Below are 18,967 nucleotides of genomic sequence, written 5' to 3'. Positions count from 1 at the left end.
TAGAGGCGCACTCAGTCCCCTTCTGATACTGGGCCACTTTGGGGCATTTTTAAAAGAAAAGTGCCTGACCTGGACGCTTATATCATTTCAGTTCACAGATGTCTGTGTGGCTTATTGTGGCAGGCGTTCTGCTATTGGATAGAGACGAATAAATCATTTCTTCTACTCAGATTAAGATTGTAATCCATCTTTTAAAGTGGTTGTGGAGGTGTGGCTTTCAGCAAAATAAAATGTTTTTTTTTCTGAAATAAAACACAGACGAAGAAGGAAAGTCTGCCGAAATTTTTGTTTTTCTGTCAGAAATGCCTTGTGCTAATTTTACACATTGTGGCTATGAATTGATATGTAACAATTGAAATTGATAAAATATAAATATCAGATTAGAAATCATATTGAAATGAAAGTATTATTATTTTTTTCTTAATTTTGTGTGGATAGAGTTCCAGAAAATTAAATAAAAGGTTATTTGCTGCCCTTGTAACTTTCTGATGGGGCATAATAAAACAAAGTCTTAGATTTTGTCATTGTGTTTTCTAAGTTTAATCATCACTTTACATAGATATTATTTCTAGTTAGGAAATCTTCATGTAGATCCTCAAATCTTCCAGAGTGGAAAAAACAAATTGCAAACATATAATCCATTTATATTTTTAAAACATTGAACGTAATGTATTTCTTTCTGAGGCTAGCAGATTTTGTTTTGTTCGTTAGTTTTTGTTTTTAGATATTCTAAATTGAAATATCACATATACAGTGAAGTCCACCTAAGTGTACAATTTAGTAAAAATTTATTTATATACATATATAACTGTGTAACAACCATCCAGATCTGTATATGGATCATTTCCGTTATATCAAAAGATTCTTTCATACCACTTCCAGTCAGTCCTTCTCCTTAGCCACCAAAATTAACTGCTGTTCTGACATCTAATACCATAGATTGTTTTTGTTTGTTCTTAAACTGCATATAAATGGAATCATATGGTACATTCTTGCTTGTGCTGGCTTCTTTCACACAACATCATATCTGAGGTTCATGAGGCTGTGCATTATCATTCACTCAAGAATTGCTCTGTGGTGTTCCATTATTTGAATAACCTGCAATGTATCCATTTTTCTGATGGTGAACCTTTAGGTTGTTTCCATTTTTTGATGTTATGAATAAACTGCTATGTCTTTTTCTGAACATACATACTTTCGCATATACTGAGGAGAGGGATTGTTGAATTACATGGTCAGGTTATGTTTAGTTCTAATAGATACTGTGGTTGTTCTATCAATAAAATATACTCCTGCCCATGATATATGAATGTTTCCAGTTCAGCCTGTTCTCAGTTTTTTAATGTTTAGCCATTTTGTTGGACATGTAATAGTATCTCTTGTAATTTGCATTTCCCTGATGAATATTGATGCTGAGCATGTTTTTATACGTTGATTGACCAAAACTGGATATCTTATCTTGTGAAGCGACTGCTCAAGTCTCACCCTTGCTCCCCTTTTTCAAATTAGATTTTTTGGAATTATTGAGTGTTCAGGGTTCTATATCTATTTTGATTATGAGTCCTTCACCATACACACACACACACACACACACACACACACCCCATATATTCCCCCCATCTGTGACTTACCTATTCACTTTATTAATAATGTCTTTCAAGGAATAGAAGTTCTCAATTTTGTTGAAGTCCAGTTTAAGTCCAATTTGCGTACCCAAGTTAGGAGCTTTATTGTTTTAGGTTTGGTATTTAGGCCTGTTACTCTCTTTGAATTTTTTGTTTGTTTGATGTGAGATGGAGTCAAAGTAAATTTTCTTACATTCTCATACCCAATTTTTCCAGCATCATTTATTGTGGTGTACATTTGCTGTAAATTAAGTGACATTTGGTCACTGTCTTAATTATTTTGCTTTTGTAGTAAGTGTAAAAATCTGGTACTGTAAGTGCTCTAAATTTATTGTTTTTCTTCAGATAATGTTGGCTTTTTTTATATTCTTTGAGTTTCCCTGTAACCTTTAGACTTTGTCTTGTCAATCTGTCTCTACCTTCTACCTACATTCCCACCCTCTCCCCACATCAGATGGGATTTGGATTATATTGAATCTAGAGATTATTCTGGGGAGAATTAACATCTTAACAATATTGAGTTTTATAAGCCATGAACTAGAATATCTCTTCATGTATTTATATCTTTAATTTCTCTCAGCATTTTTTTGTAGTTTGGAGTGTAGAGGTTTTATCTATCTTTCATTAGATTTATTCCTGGATGTCTGATAAGTTTTGACACTATTATAAATGTTATTTTCTAAATTTCATTTACCTATTGATTGTCGCTTATATGTAGCAACAATTGGATTTTATGTATTAATCTTGTATCCAGTGTCCTTTTTAAATCCACTTGTTTATTTTTTGTGTTTTGGTTATCTATTGCTGAGTGATTAACCATCCCAAAATACAGTGATTTGAAACATTTAAGGTTGTACAACAATGTGAATGTACTTATTTAATGCCACTGAGTTGTACACTTAAAAATGGTTACAGTGGGACTTCCCTGGTGGCGCAGTGGTTGAGAGTCCACCTGCCGATGCAGGGGCCGCAGGTTCATGCCCCAGTCCGGGAAGATCCCACATGCCGCGGAGCGGCTGGGCCCGTGAGCCATCGCTGCTGAGCCTGCGCGTCCGGAGCCTGTGCTCCGCAACAGGAGAGGCCACAGCAGTGAGAGGCCCGCGTACCGCACAAAAAAAAAAAGTTTACAATGGTAAATTTTACCTATATTTTTGCCACAATGAAAAAAACTACACAACATTTAACTATTTCTTATAATTCTGTGGGTTGATTTGGTTCGGCTGGGCACATCTTTTGCCTCACTAGGTGTCTGTCCACTGGGGCAGTAGTCATGTTGGGGCTTGACTGGTTTGGAACATCCAGCGTTAGTGCCTTGGAGGATTGACTTGAAGGTGAGGTCAGCCAGGACATGGGACAGCTGGGCCTCTCTCTTTCTCTCTTTATTCATTCTTGGGGCATTTCCACATGACTTCTCCATGTGGGATTTCTATCAGGATATCCAGACTTCTTACATTGAGTATCAGAGCTATGTGAAGTGGCCATTCTGTCTTTTAAAGTTTAGGTGGCACAGGAGCACTTTTGTTGCAGTTTGCAAGTCACTTGGCCAGCCTAGAATCATTGCCATAAGTGCTTATGCAAGGGTGCGCATACCAGGGTTTGTTATATTCAGGGCTGTTTTTGGATACTAGTTATCACAACCCTTTCTGCGGCCCCCAATGCTCATGTCCTTCCATAGGCAGAATATACCTACCTTCCTTCCAAGACCAGAATCTCATCTTCAGACTTGGTTCAGGTATAGACGAGACTTCTTGTGTATGGATTCTCAAGAGCAGTTTTTGTGATGTGAAGATCTCTGTATTTAAAGACAGTGTGACACTCAGTTATCAAAAATACAATGATGAGTAAAGGATATGACACTGCAATGAATACCCCCTATTCAACAAGGTAGAAAAAGGGAGGCACACAGTATTCAATGGTTCTTAGCAATCGAAACCCAGAAATTTAAGCTGAGAGATCCCTTTGGAGGGTTTTGTAATAATTCTTGTGGGAGAGGGTAGCACCTTGGGCCAGCGTGTGGTGGAGGTGGTGAGATGTGATTGAATTCTGGATATTTTGTGAAGGTAGACCAGATTTTCTAAAGATCAGATGTGATGTATAAGAAAAAAATAAGGCATCAAAGATAGTTTTAGGCTTTTGGCCTGACGAATTATAAGAATGGGACTGTCTTACTGAGAAGGGAAAGACTGTGAGAGGTAAATGTTTTTGGGGAGGAAATCAGGGTATGAAGATGGACCAATGAAGGTTGAGATGCCCATTAGATATCAAAATGTAGGTGTTGAGTAGACTGTTGGATATTTAAGTCTGTAATTTAGGGGAGATATTTGGGCTACCCTTCCTGTAAGATCCTAGAGGTAAAATTAATTTTTCCCCCTTCTCTATATTCCCCATCTAGCACTTACTTGTGCTATTCCAAGACCACTTACACCATTTTATCTTTAGCTATCAAACTTTCCTCATAGATGAAGAAGTCCTTGAGGACAGAGGCTGGATCTTATTCATTTGTTTTCCCTAGCAACCAGGCAGTGTCCTTCACATTATTAATACTCAGTAAATGTTTGTTCAATTGTTTTAAATAATTATATTTCTACATAAGCTTTTAGTTTATTTTAATTAACTATGGCGTATATCCTAGCCGATATTTTTAAACTTGGGTGAAAATATCTCCCAGTAACTTAAATAGGCAACACAGATGTTTCCCATATCTGATCTACACTTGGAAGGTTTTTTACTTACTTTCTTCAGTTTTAATTAATTAATGTTAGATAATTTGTGCACATGATAAAGGGTATTCAATGAAAAGTAAGCCTTCTTTCACCCTTGTCTCCAAGTCCCCTGGTTTCTATCCCTAGAAGCAGGCACTGTTACTGTTTTTTGAATATCCTGCCATAGTCTGTGAAGTATATACATGTGTATCAACTATTGTTTTTCACATGAGCTATCACATACTCTCTTCTTTCTCGTGCTGAAACTGTGTACTGGCAATAGGAATGGCACAGCTCTGTGTGGTTTAAACCAGGGCACTGATGGCATTTTATGGGCTGGATCCATGGATGTTAAAGGGCTTGCCATTATGTGGAGCAGTCTGTTATGATAAAGCTTTTTCAGTAAGCAGTATATCTGGGAGATCTTTCCATATTCAGTACGTGCATATCTGTAAAGGGCTATATTAAAATTTTAAAAAACTCATGATGTGTTTAAGTATTAACTTCCCTTACAAGCACTTTTTATTTATGATGTTTTCTGGTTACTTTGTCTCTTCATCTGATTAATGGAATTCCCTGGTTGTCCAGTGTTTAGGACTTGGCACTTTCACTGCCCTGGCCTGGGAACTAAGATCCCACAAGCTGCGTGGCACAGTTACACAGACTTCAGGGAAAAACAAACTTGATTCTTTGTATATTTGAATCTGATATTTTACAGTTGAAAATGTTTCTAAGAATTCTTGGTTATTGTGGCTTTATTTCTTGGAGACTAAGTCTACTTTCACTTCCACGTCAATTAGAATAAAAAAGGAGGTAGAATAAATTTAACGTTTAAAAATAGTTCTAGATGTACTTCATGCAGTCACCTTTGCGTCTTAGAAATAAAATTCCGGCTTACTGGCATTTCATTAATATTTTCCTTTGGAAGCATTCTTGAGGTTTAGGTAGGTTTTATTTCCTAAAAATTAACCTTGTAGTCATTTATTAACTGTTCATTTTATAGTTTATTATACTTGTTAAACCATGATTTCTTTTGATTTGATGTTTTCAGCAGCCATATAAAATATTAAGATGACATTATCTACTGTTTATAATGCATGGGAAAACAGTGACTTGCCCAGAGAGGTGGCATGGCTGTTTGGAGCTTAAGTTAGTGCCTTGATTTTGGCTTCTAGAAGAGCTTTTACCCCCGTGAACTTAAATATATGCATTCAATAGTATGCATCTACTCCTTAATCATGAAAATAGATTAATCTATTTCTGATCAAATATTCTATGCAAAAACATTAATAAAGAGCATGTTTTACTGTTTCCAGATTTAGCTAATAAGATATATGTTAAATTTGAATTTCAGATAAACAGTGATTTTTTTTTTTTTTAAAGTAAAAGTATGTCCCATTCAGTATTTGGGATATATTTTTATTAAAATTTTTATTAAAATTAAAAACTCCAGTTTGTTTCCCATTATTACAAATGGGAAAAAACATAATGTTATATATTAACCCCAGACCTTTTACCAGTTTCTTATAACAAAAATAAAGCACAGTAAAAATATCCATATATAAGTAACAGACCACATACTGGTTGTAAATGAAATAGCATTTCCTGATCAACAGACGTGATAATATTAACAACAAACAGATGTTTGTAATAATCCTTGCAGCTCTCCTACGTGCCCTTGAAATCTAGAATATATTCCCTTTATTGATACTCATTGTCCCTCACAAAATTGGTACAATTGATTCTCATATTTTACCCAGTGTATTGGAAATGTAAGATGAGAATTTTTTCCTCAAGTCTTAATAAAAGTGTTCAGTTGAGGGCTTCCCTGGTGGCGCAGTGGTTGAGAGTCCGCCTGCCGATGCGGGGGGCACGGGTTCGTGCCCCGGTCCGGGAGGATCCCGCGTGCCGCGGAGCGGCTGGGCCCGTGAGCCGTGGCCGCTGGGCCTGCGCGTCCGGAGCCTGTGCTCCGCGGCGGGAGGGGCCACGACAGTGAGAGGCCCGCGTGCAGCAAAAAAAAAAAAAAAAGTGTTCAGTTGAGTTTTGGAGTGGTAAATATAAAATTTTCCTCCATTAATGTCAACCAAAAGAAGACTGTATTTGAGAGGTATATATGTTTTATGAGGTTGGAGTATTAAAATCCAAGGGGTGTTGCGTGGAGAAAATGTTAATTGGGCACATATGCTATGGAGATGGCTCTGTAATTTTTCAAGTGGTATTATTGCTCTTTCAGGTTTTAGGTGATAAACATGGGAATGCTTTGTGGCTCAATGAAAGAGAGTGCTCAATTCAGCGAAGAAATCAGAAGGTGGTAGAGGAAGCACCAAGGTAAGAGCTTCTCCCAGGGAAACTTTATAGTAGTCTGATTTTTATATATTTCACATATTTCTTTCCCATTTTATTAGCTAAAATTGCTTTAATAGTAATAGTAGAATGTATTAGTGTGTATATATTAAAAATTCTCCTCATTGAGGTATAATTGACACATAATTATCTCTTGAACAGCACAGTTGTTAAGGATGCTGACCCTCCATGCAATTGGAAATCCACATGTAACGTTTAAAGTAAGCCCTCTGTATATGTGGTTCCTCTGTATCTGCAGTCAACTGACCTTGGATCTTGTAGTACTGTAATATTTAGTATTGAAAAGTGTAAATGGATCCTTGCACTTCAAACCTGTGTTGTTCAGGGGTCAAGTATATTATATTAGTTTAAGGTTTACAATGTAACGATTCGATATTTGTATATATTGTGAAATCACCATAGGAAGTCTGGTTAACATCCGTCACCATATATAGTTAACAGAATTTTTTTTTTTGTAATGAGAACTTTTAAGAGCTACTCTCTTAGCAACTGTCAAATAAGCAATACAGTATTATCTATAGTCACCATGCTGTACATTGCATCTCAACGACTTATTTATAGCTGTAAGTTTGTACTGTTTATGTCCCCCTCAACCGTCAATCTGATTTCTGCATCTATGAGCTTGTTTTTTTTTTTTAAAGATTCCACGTATAACTGAGATCATACAGTGTTTGTCTTTCTCTGTCTGACTTATTTCAGTTAGCATAATGCCCTCAAAGTCCATCCATGTTGTCACAAATGGCGAGATTTCATTCCTTTTTGGTTTTGGGGTTTTTGTTTTTGGCTATACAGCTTGTAGGATCTTAGTTCCCTGACCAGGGATTGAACCTACACCCTTGACAGTGAAAGCACGGAGTCCTAACCACTGGACTACCAGGGAATTGCCAAGATTCCATTCTTTTTTATGGTTGAATAATATTCCACTGCATATGTGTATGTGGTGTGTGTATATATATACATATATATAATATACATACATATATATACATATATATATATATACATATACCACATTTCTTCATCCATACATCAGTGGACACTTAGGTTGTTTCCATGTCTTGGCTATTATAAATAATGCTGCAGTGAACATGGGGGTGCATGTTTCTTTACAAGTTTGTGTTTTTGTTTTCTTTGGATATGTACCCAGAAGTGGAATTGCTGGATCATATGGTAGTTCTGTTTTTAACTTTTAAGGTAACTTCCATACTCTCCTCCATAATGGCTGCGCCAATTTACATTCCTACCAACAGTGCACAAGGGTTCCCTTTTCTTCACATCCTTGCCAACACTTGTTATTTCTTGTCTTTCTGATAATAGCCATCCTAGCAGGTGTGAGGTGATATCTCATTGTGGTTTTGATGTACATTTCCCTGATGATCTGTGCTGTTGAGCACATTTACATGTGTGCGTTGGTGATCTGTGTGTTTTCTTTGGAAAAGTGTCTATTTAGATCTTTTGCCCATTTTAAAATCAGATTTTTTTCCTGTTATTGGGTTGTATGAATTCTTTATGTATATTGAGTACTAACCCCTTATCAGACATACGATTTGCAAATGTTTTCTTCTATTCAGTAGGTTACCTTTTCATTTTGTTGATAGTTTCCTTGGCTGTGTAGAAGCTTTTTAGTTTGAAGTGGTCTTAATGTATATTTTTATAATTAAGAATTTGCCACTTGATCTTTCTCAGTACTTCAGTGCATGAAAGTGAGAGAATACTTGAACAAGAAGTTGGGGTTTCATTAGAGGAAAAAGTGGGGTGATAACCCATTCTGACTCCCATAGTCTTCTAGGTAGCCTAGACCCTGTTGGTGTGTCTGAGCACGTGGAATTTCTGGGATACCTACCTTCTAGGCTCTCCAGTTGGCAAAAGTTTCATAAAGTTGATCCTGAATTTCCCGAGTTTATCCTACCATGAAAAGGCTTTTGGGACATGGTTCTTAGAGATTCCTTGATTCATCAGAACTACTTTGGGCACTTCTCCAAGCCACCTGTCATGTGTTTGGTGTAGCAATTTCATGGAGCTTCATTTCTACTTTGACACTAGTTTGGTATTTATATATATTCTGGTTTCCTCTTAGTTCTTAAAAATCCGCAGTTGAGTGTTCATTGGTATATTTAGTAACTAGACATTAAGGAATATAACCAATTGTAGCTTAATCAGCATAGCCAGTGTGCCTTGAAAAAATGTGTGCGTGTGATTTCTGAAAAGATTAGGTCTGAATATGAGTGGATTTTTAAAATCACAGAGTATTGTTAAAAATCAAATCCTATATCCCCCCCCAAATTATAGATTTAAATATCCAACAGTCTACTCAACACCTACATTTTGATATCTGATGGGCATCTCAACCTTCATTTGTCCATCTTCATACCCTGATTTCCTCCCCCAAAACATGCACCTTTCAGAGTCCTTCCCATCTTCACCATGCTGTGAAGAACAGCCCTTTGTGGCCTACATGGGGTGTAGCCCTTTATCTCTTGGCCCATGTAAGACGAATGGAAGAAGAGAACCAAAAGGAATGTTCTGTGTCTTTAGGAAGAGTCCTAGAACCTGCCAGCGTTGTTGACTTGGCAGTGATCCGAAGTTAGGTACTTTCCTAAGGAGTCTGGGATATGTCTGTTTTCCCGAAGTCACCATGTGCCCAGCTAGTTGAATGGAAAAAGGGGACAGGGGATGATGGTAGAACAGTAATAGTCTCTGACACACCAGTTTTGTAGTCTTATGTTTTCTTATCTTCTTGTCTTAACACTTCCAATATAATTAACTTTCTCTTTTTATTGGAAATCCACTCAAGTCTTACCTGGGATAGAAATCTTTCACAGACTGGGAACCTTGATTTTTATTTGTTTCCTTTCTTTCTCTAGAAATGTAAGTTTTTCATATGAACATCTCATCTATTAATTGAGAGAAAAATCCAAGGAAAACTTAAAGCAGTAGGAAAAAAAACTAGAACCAATTGTTAATAGTGACCTGATATGTATTTGTGTATTGTGAAATATTAAAATAAATGGAATATGCAGTTTTCAATTCCTGGAGTAAGAATCTCCCTCTGTGCTTTGAGTGCAGTGGTGAGCTTGCTTGCAGCTCTGAGTATCACTAGCAGAGTTTATGACAAGGGAAAGAATAAGACCAGACAGGACAAAAATAGTTCTGCTCACCTGTGCTTGAGATTATCCAAATGTTACGATGTTAATCTTTAGTTGCATTTCCTTTTTTTTTCTTTTTGGTTGCATTAATTTTGTCAGCCATTATTGTTGAAATGTCACCTATGCCTATATCTGTTAGGTTAATGCAGAGCTGTTATTTATAATAGGTAGATAAGATTCATAACATCTGAATCCAATGATGAATCCTGATGTCATCAACGGGGAGACAGTATGAAGTACACTTCCCATCTGTGAAGTATCCTTGCCTCCCCTTCAACCAGTCAAACCTGAATCTATTCAAGGCTCTAGATCTAATCAGCAGTTTACAAGAAATAGAAATGTAATGTTAAAAGACCTTGTGAACATTGCATGTAGAGGAATGAGACAGGAAAATGAGCAGATCCTTGGCTTAAAAAAAAAAAGAAGAGGGCATTACAAGTTAAAAGCATCATAAAGATTTAAAAACCAGTCAAATGCAGTGGCTAGATCTTATTTGGATCCTGATTCAAAGTTATTAGCTCTAAAAAGATATTTACAAGATAATCCAGGAAATTTGAATACTAACTGGATATTAAAGCTATTAAGGAGTTCTTGTTAATTTTAAAAGTGTGATTATGTTATAAAAGAGTACTTATAGAAACAGATACGGAAGTTTTTTTTATGGAAGAAGTAATACCTAATTTGGGATTTGCTTTAAAAAAGAAAAAAAAAATGGAGTTCCCTGATGGCCTAGTGGTTAGGATTCCGGACTTTCACTGCCGTGGCCTGGGTTCAGTCCTGTCGGGGAACTGAGATCCCATAAGCTGCGTGGCACAGCCAAAAAAAAAGGGGGGGAGCTGGTAGAAAAGTGGACATGCAGCATAGACAAAACAAGAATAGCTATGTAGTAATAATTGTTACATATGGGAAACAGGTATGTGCAAGTTCATTATATTCTTCCATAATAAAAAGTTCATAAAATGTCATCTAAATCTTACACATTTGAGAATAATTTTAATCCATAAATAGAAAAGTAGTCAGTGTTTTATTTCTCAGAGCCTTTTTTGTGTAGAAGCAAAATATGTGAAAATGCAGAAATGATTTGATAATATTCTTTTCAGGGTTCATTGAAACCCTTTTACTTGCCTGCTGGAAGGTGCTTTTTTATTGTGAAACAAAAGTTTTGAGGATTTATTAGATGTACAGTGGATTCTTGTTATTTGTGGTAGTTATGTTTTTTTTTAAATTAATTAATTAATTTTTGGCTGTGTTGGGTCTTCGTTGCTGCGTGCAGGCTTTCTCTAGTTGGCAGCGAGCAGGGGCCACTCTTTGCTGCAGTGCACGGGCTTCTCATTGCGGTGGCTTCTCTTGTTGCGGAGCACAGGCTCTAGGCACGAGGACTTCAGTAGTTGTGGCACATGGACTCAGTAGTTGCGGCTCACGGGCTCTAGAGCGCAGGCTCAGTATTTGCGGCACATGGGCTTTGTTGCTCTGCGGCATGTGGGATCTTCCCGGACCAGGGCTTGAACCCATGTCCCCTGCACTGGCAGGCGGATTCTTAACCACTGCGCCACCAGGGAAGTCCTGTGGTAGTTATATTTTATAAAGTCACTGTGAACACTGAATTAATAAATACTGAAGCATTGCTCCTAGGGGAAATACAGAATTAAGTTTCTGTGAGCCTCTCATCAGAACATTTTCATCAACCGATTAATACATAACCTAGTTTTGTATGTGTTTCTGTTGAAAGACACCTTATTTTAATACATACTATTGATTCATTAACCTTGAACTCACCGTCTTGGCCCACAGCGCTATAATGCTTGCCTGAAGGAAGCTCACCTAACACACATTTTCTCTATAGGGCATGACTTCCAATCTTACTTGGAGAAATTATGAATATATATGTTAAATTTTACTCATAGGAAACAACTACTTGTGCTAAAGTAATTGTATATTTTATAGATTGAAGTTGCAGTGTAGTGTGGAAAGTTCAGATGTTTTATAAAAATCTTAAGTTGATTTATTTAAACATGTTATGCTTAATAACACAATAAGCATACATTATAAGCATATATAAAGCATATAATATGAAATCTTAAGTTGATACAGATGATCATATCTGAGTAAACTTTAAGAAAATTTTTATGTAATGCACACAAAAGATTACTTAGTTTTTGTTCAAAATGTAGGAAATTACTCTTTCTTATTTGCAGCCTTTTTCTGGATTCTGAGACTCGAAGAGCAATGGGAGAACAAGCTGTAGCCCTTGCCAAAGCAGTAAATTATTCTTCTGCTGGAACCGTAGAATTCCTTGTGGACTCAAAAAAGAATTTTTATTTCTTGGAAATGAATACGAGACTCCAGGTAACAGAAACTCTGGTTTTCATTCCTCTCCACGCCTCTATACTTTTCCCTTCTTTACCACCCCTTCTTGTGTTATAAAAGCTAAAAATCAGCTCCTTAAAGTGTTAAATATTTAGTTTTTATGCTTATGCTAAGAAATCTGTTGGAAATGACAGATAAGTATCAGGTTAATTTAATGGTCAGTGTCTAGCCCTTCTGCTTTGTTACTGTTAATACTTCATATTGGAAATTCCTTTTTTTTTTTTTTCTTGAACTTTCTTGATGAAGTGCATTAGTTAGGTTTCATGTGCTGATAAGAGAAACTACTCTAGATACGATAAATAGAAAGGGATTAAGGGCTTACCAGTCATTGGAAGGGACGGAGGAAGGAAGGGTATCTAGAGTGAACTTGCAGGAATGACCCTCAGAACTGGCTTCTAGAGGAACTGACACCTCTGCCACAGTTATGAGGTTGAGAAATCAAGCGGCTGCCCTGGAATTTGACTTTAGGGATATGCTTCCTCAGTTTCAGTCAAGGTCTCTGGAAGCCACTGGTGCTGTAACTAGTGGCTTTATTTCCTTCCTTCTTCCCCCTTTTCTTGGATTTAAATTGTAAACTAACATACACATACAGAACATGACATAGAATACAAATGTGTAGTTGAAAAAATTATTAAAAGCAAGAGTTCACGTAAGCCTCAGTAGGATCGGGAAGTACCAAAATGCCCAGCACTTCTTACCCCCGCCCCTCAACTTCTTCCCCTTCTCAGTGATTTCACTTCCATCTTCTTATTTACTATTCTGACTGAATTCTAAACATCTCCTTACATTTCTGGATAGCTCTTCCTTTTATTTATGCACACCTAGGAAATAGAATTAATTTTGCCTGTTTCTTTTTTAAACTTTAAATCAGTGGGATTATATTGTATGATTTTTATATTTGGTTTCTTTTCTCAACATTGTGCTTATGAGATTATACCATGAGACTGATTTTCATTTACTGTGGAAGAATTTATGTATCTAGATGCATTTTGAGACCAATGGTAATACATATTTATAGTTTGTATAGTTATTAACCTCAGTTTTTGCTCAAAACTTACGATACTCCTGCTTGAAATAACTTTTTTAGCTTGTATTCTATTCTTGTGAACATCTTTAGAAGTGGCAGAATTTTGCCTTTTAAAGATTAATTTGATTTTGATTAAAAATATGTCTTTATAATGAAAATGTCTAATTAGATAATTAGCTGGGAAATCATGTTTTTGATTAAAATGGAGACTATTATGTCATGATGAGACTAATAGCTTGTAATACGATTCTGAATGCAATTTGAAGTGACTACAGTATATTTTATTCAAGGCACAATGAATACTAGATGGTTTAGTTGGGGTATTTAACAGAATTTGCAAAATTAATAACAAGTGTTTGTTTATGGCACTTTGTTACTACGTTCTGATTTTTTTTTCAATCTATTTATTTTTTATTTGTTTCTGGCTCATTTATCTCAGCCTGTAAGGTTTTTTTAAGTTTGGCCCATGGTTGTTTTTGTTATAAGACTTCCAAAAGTTGATATTTATTATCAAATAATTCTGTGTAGGGAGTCTAAATCATTTAGGTACCTACGTTTATAGTTTGTTTCATGGATGGCTTGCCAGGAAATTATGTTCAGTACCCTCAAAAAAGATTATAAATGAATTTCAGGAAAAAATGAAATTCATAAAGAATGTTATATTAGATCTCATAGTACCTAATTTTATGCTGTTTAATAGCACTTTTATAATTTGTCTCCCATTTAATGTGTAACTATCTCTTTTCTCTCTTGCATTTGCTTCCAGTGGCAGTAATCTTGTCAGTTACCAGACAAATTAATTTTGATTTTTTTAAGAAGCATCTGTGTGATGGAGGGATATTTGCTGGTGGAGGGTGAAACTGAATGGGAGCATGAAAAAGCATCTTGGATTAGTATTCAGAAAGACATTCTTAGATACTTCAATGACGTCTTTCCGATATTGTTTAAACAATTCAAATGTCCTTTTAGTAGTAGATTTTCTGTTTCAAATTTCTTTGCTAACCTTAAATTATAATACTTAAGGCACATTCACCACATTGTTTATCTTCTAAGATATATGTTATCTCTAATTAGTGTTTCAGTTTGAGCCTGGAGAGCTATAATTTTCTTTGTGTTTTTTTTTTCCTTGAAATTTCCTGATTGAACTCACTTTTTCCAGCTTTAGTATTTGTACATTTTTTCCTGGTAATAGAAATGTGAGTAGCATCTTCACTTTGCTGGATTTTCTTAAGAGCGATATTTGAAATAAATACTGTTTCTCCTTAAAGAGAAACACTGAGAAAGTCACCACGTTTGGTGCATAAATACTGGTTTTATTCTCAGTCTGGTCAGAATTTATGTATCAGGATTATCTATGCTATCCCCATATATGTTTGTTTTTAAAGTCATTGTTTGCCTTTGCTGAAAGATAAAATTCAAATGCTTTTGCATTACAAGTCCCTTTTCTCTGTGGCCTTAATCTCTCCTTTCTTTTCCCTGAATTCAGTTTGACCTCTGTGTGCCTTTATCATGTTACCCCTTTGCTTGGAATGGTCTCTGTTCATTTCTCCTAGTAGGAGTGCACATATGTATCCACCCATGCTCACCTGTTTCCTTCTGTCTTCATTTGAAAGATGGATAGATATGGATACTTTACCAAAAAATACCATTTTATTAAAATGTTATTTTCATGAAATAAATTATATGTAATTTTGCTTGAATAACTTTATAGTTTCCTACTTCATTGAATTGAAATACTAAGAATTGGTAATACTTGGTTAAAAGAAAATCTAAATTGTTCAGAAGAGTATACATTGGAAAAACAACTTCCCATACCACATTTTTGTTACCACAACCATGTATTTTTCCTGCAGAGACAACCTTTGTTTTACTTAAAAATATATCTTTTGTAGTATTCCATACCTAATTTAAAGCATTATCTTCTTCATTTTTGTGATTTTTAATATTCAGTTGTATGGATGTACAGTCATATAATTTCATTGGTTTCCTAGCGATAATTTTTGCAGTATTCTGCTCTAGCAAATAGTGCAATTATTGAAAGACCCTATACGTCATCATTTTGCACATGTGGAAGTAGAATTGCCTGGAAAGGGATATGTCCTTTTATAATTTAGTGAAGTATTATCAAGTTGCCTTTTATAGAAGAACTTGCCTGGCCAAAAGGCAAGTTTTGCCTTTGGATCTTTGTATGGTAGTGAAAAATGTGTCACATTTTCATTTTTCTTATTATGAGTGAGGATGAATTTTTCTTCATAGATTCCTTTACATTTCCTTTGCCCTTTGGGTTTTCTTATTGACTTACAGATGTTTTTATTTTTTTGGGAAATTAGCCATTTGTGATATCATCAGGAAGCACTGCTCCATGAATATTTTCACATTTTTAAAGAGTGAGGGCTTTCTAACCAAAGACCTCTGGCACCTGATTAAATGATAACAGCTTTAAAGATAGAATGCTAGAGAGAAAGCATTATCTTTCCCCAGAGCCATTTGTTGACATTCCAGATTGGTAAATAGAGGCCTTCCTCCTCTCTCCGCAGAAGGATTTGTTTACTTCCCAGAGCCAAGTTTGCTCTCTCTCCAGAGATGAAGAAGGGCAGACGTGCCAGGAACTCTTTTTTTAACAAATACATTTATTTATTTATTTATTTACGGCTGTGTTGGGTCTTCGTTGCTGTGCATGGGCTTTCTCTCATTGTGGCGAGTGGGGGCAACTCTTCGTTGCGGTGCACGGGCTTCTCATTGCGGGGGCTTCTCTTTGTTGTGGAACATGGGCTCTAGGTGCACAGGCTCAGTAGTTGTGGCACATGGGCTCAGTAGTTGTGGCTCGTGGGCTCTAGAGTGCAGGCTCAGTAGTTGTGGCACACGGGCTTAGTTGCTCTGTGGCATGTGGGATCTTCCCGGACCAGGGCTCGAACCCGTGTCCGCTACATTGACAGGCGGATTCTTACCCACTGCGCAACCAGGGAAGTCCCCAGCAACTCTTATTTAAGCTCTGAGATAAATATTTTTGGGGTTCTGCCCCTGTGATAGGTGGACAACCCTCTGCACGCACAGGGACGTTAGACCCATGAGGAATTGGGGTGTGAGAAATGGTGTGAAGATGCTCTGTGAGTAAACAATTGCTTCCTTCTCCAGTCCAGGAACTGTGTTTGTTTCATGGCAGGATTAACAAATGAATGTAGATATAAAATATACAGATATGATTTGTGGCTACTTTTCTCTCACCTGTCGCCTGTCTTTTGGACTTTGTATATATTTTTTCTTCCTAGGGAGAAAATTTTGGTTTTTAAATTTTGCAGTTGAATTTCTAAATCTCTTTATCATTTCTGATGTTGTAATATACTTAGACTTTTCCTACTCAATTATAATTGAAACATTTTTCTTCCATGTTTTCTTTTAGTACTAATTTCATCTTCCTTGGTGAAATTTTCAGTTCATCTGGAATTCATTTTATTTTTTTCAAATGGTTACCTGTTTGTCACAGCCATTATTGAATAATCATTCTTTTCAACATTAATTAGAAGTCATTTTCATTATGTACTGAATTCTCATATGTATGCAGATGTTTACTGTTTTCTTTTTTTAACCTTTCTGTTTATTCATGTGCTGGTACCACACTATTTTAGATGTTATATCTTTTTATTATAATACAGTATCCAGTAGGAATATTCTTTCTGATTACTCTTACTTTTCCATGTGAAGTTTTTGAAGTTTTCAACTATAATCTCTACAAATATTTCCTCAGTCCCTTTCTTTTTCTCTTCTTCTTCTGGAACGCCTATAATTCGGATGTTGGTGTGTTTAATGTTGTTCCAGAGGTCTCTGAGACTGTTCTCAGTTCTTTCCTTTTTTTTTTCTTTATTCTACTCTGAAGTAGTTATTTCCACTATTTTATCTTCCAGATCACTTATCTGTTCTTCTGCCTCAGTTATTCTGTTATTGATTCCTTCTAGAGAATTTTTTTATTTCATTTATTGTGTTGTTCGTCACTGTTTGTTTGCTCTTCAGTTCTTCTAGGTCCTTGTTAAGCATTACTTGTTTTTTCTCCATTCTGTTTCCAAGATTTTGGATCATCTTTACTATCATTACTCTGAATTCTTTTTCAGGTAGACTGCCTATTTCCTCTTCATTTGTTTGGTCTGGAGTGTTTTTACCTTGCTCCTTCACCTGCTGTGTATTTCTCTGTCTTGTCATTTTGTTTAACCTACTGTGTTTGGGTGTCTGCTTTTCACAGTCTGCAGGTTTGTAGTTCCCGTTGTTTTTGGTGTCTGCCCCCAGTGGGTAAGGTTGGTTCAGTGGGTTGCGTAGGCTTCCTGGTGGAGGGGACTGGTGCCTGCGTTCTGGTGGATGAGGCTCTATCTTGTTTTTCTGGTGGGCAGGACCATGTCTGGTGTTGTGTTTTGGGGTGTCTCTGACCTTATTATGATTTTAGGCAGCCTCTCTGCTAATGGGTGGGGTTGTATTCCTGTCTTGCTAGTTGTTTGTCATGGGGTGTCCAGCGCTGGAGCTTACTGGTCATTGAGTGGCTCTGACTCTTAGTGTTGAGATGGAGATCTCTGGGAGAGCTTTCACTGGTTGATATTATGTGGGTCCGGGAGGTCTCTGGTGGACAAATGTCCTGAACTCGGCTCTCCCACCTAAGAGGCTTAGGCCTGACACCTGACAGGAGCACCAAGACTCTGTCAGACACATGGCCATGTACGTGTGGAGTTTCTGGCCTTTTGGGAAGTCTGAGGTCTTCTGTCAGCGTTCAGTAGATGTTCTGTAGAAGTTGTTTCACATGTAGTTGTATTTTTGATGTATTTGTGGGGAGGAATGTGATCTCCAGATCTTACTCTTCCACCATCTTGAAGGTCCCCCCGTTGTTATTTTCTTAATGGTGTCATTTGAAGCACAAAATTTTTTAATTTTGATGAAGCCCAATTTACCAAGTTTTTAACTTACGGATTGTGCTTTTGATGTAGTTCCTGAGAAATCTTTGCCTGACCTAAGGTCACAATTTTTTCCTAAGTTTTCTTTTAGAATTTTGCATATAAAATTGTGGATTGGAAATAATTTTTCATTGACTTTTTGAAGGCCTTATATTGCTTTCTTTTAATTTCTACTGTTGATATTGAGATACATCTGATTATTGATCATTAAAAATTTTTCTCTCCTTCTAAAGGCTTGTGAGATCTCCTCTTTGTCCCTAGTTGTGGTCAAAATTCCTAATTATCTACCAGTTACTACTGTTAAGGCAAGAAGTGGCCCTTTTATCTTTTAATTTATTAACATTATGGACTCTTCTGATACATTTCCTTTATATTCCTGGAATACGTTTTAATTAGACATAGTGATTTTCCTTTTGGTATTTTGCTGGATTTTGTGAATATAAATATTTTTATTTCTTTTTAAAATACTGTCTTTACCAGATTTTAGTAATAAAGTTATATGTATTTTTTTCGAAGCAAACTGTGGGAGTATTCTTTTTCTGGGGTCTAGTTAATAATAGGCATTATCTGTTCCTTAAAAATTCAGACTTAGATGTGAATCCATTTGATGCTGGTATCATTCTCAATGGTAGGCCTTTAAAGATCTTTCTAGACCCTTCTGTGATAGACCTTCAGTATTTTATGAAGTAATATCTATTAAAAAGTCAAAGTTATTAACTTGCCCAAGTTCACAAAAAAAAGCAAAAGAAAACCCAATGTTATTGAAAGTTATTGTTTTATTCACTTCCTCTATATCTTTTCTCTT

General features: G+C 36.2%; 1 protein-coding gene across 1 annotated transcript in view; it reads left to right on the top strand.

Annotated features, from left to right (window-relative positions):
• PCCA (propionyl-CoA carboxylase subunit alpha) overlaps positions 1 to 18,967 on the top strand; it is a 353,227-nt gene that overhangs the window by 137,462 nt on the left and 196,798 nt on the right. The window contains exons 11-12 of the mRNA XM_024739985.1: positions 6,561 to 6,655; positions 12,033 to 12,183. Of these exons, the coding sequence (XP_024595753.1) occupies positions 6,561 to 6,655; positions 12,033 to 12,183 (246 nt within the window). The remainder of the gene's footprint in view (positions 1 to 6,560; positions 6,656 to 12,032; positions 12,184 to 18,967) is intronic.

This window comes from Neophocaena asiaeorientalis, unplaced genomic scaffold, assembly GCF_003031525.2.
Source record: "Neophocaena asiaeorientalis asiaeorientalis breed wild unplaced genomic scaffold, Neophocaena_asiaeorientalis_V1.1 scaffold9, whole genome shotgun sequence".
NCBI lineage: Eukaryota > Metazoa > Chordata > Mammalia > Artiodactyla > Phocoenidae > Neophocaena > Neophocaena asiaeorientalis.
The sequence above is the reverse complement of the archived record's forward strand: the minus strand, read 5'-3'. Positions and strand labels throughout refer to the sequence as shown.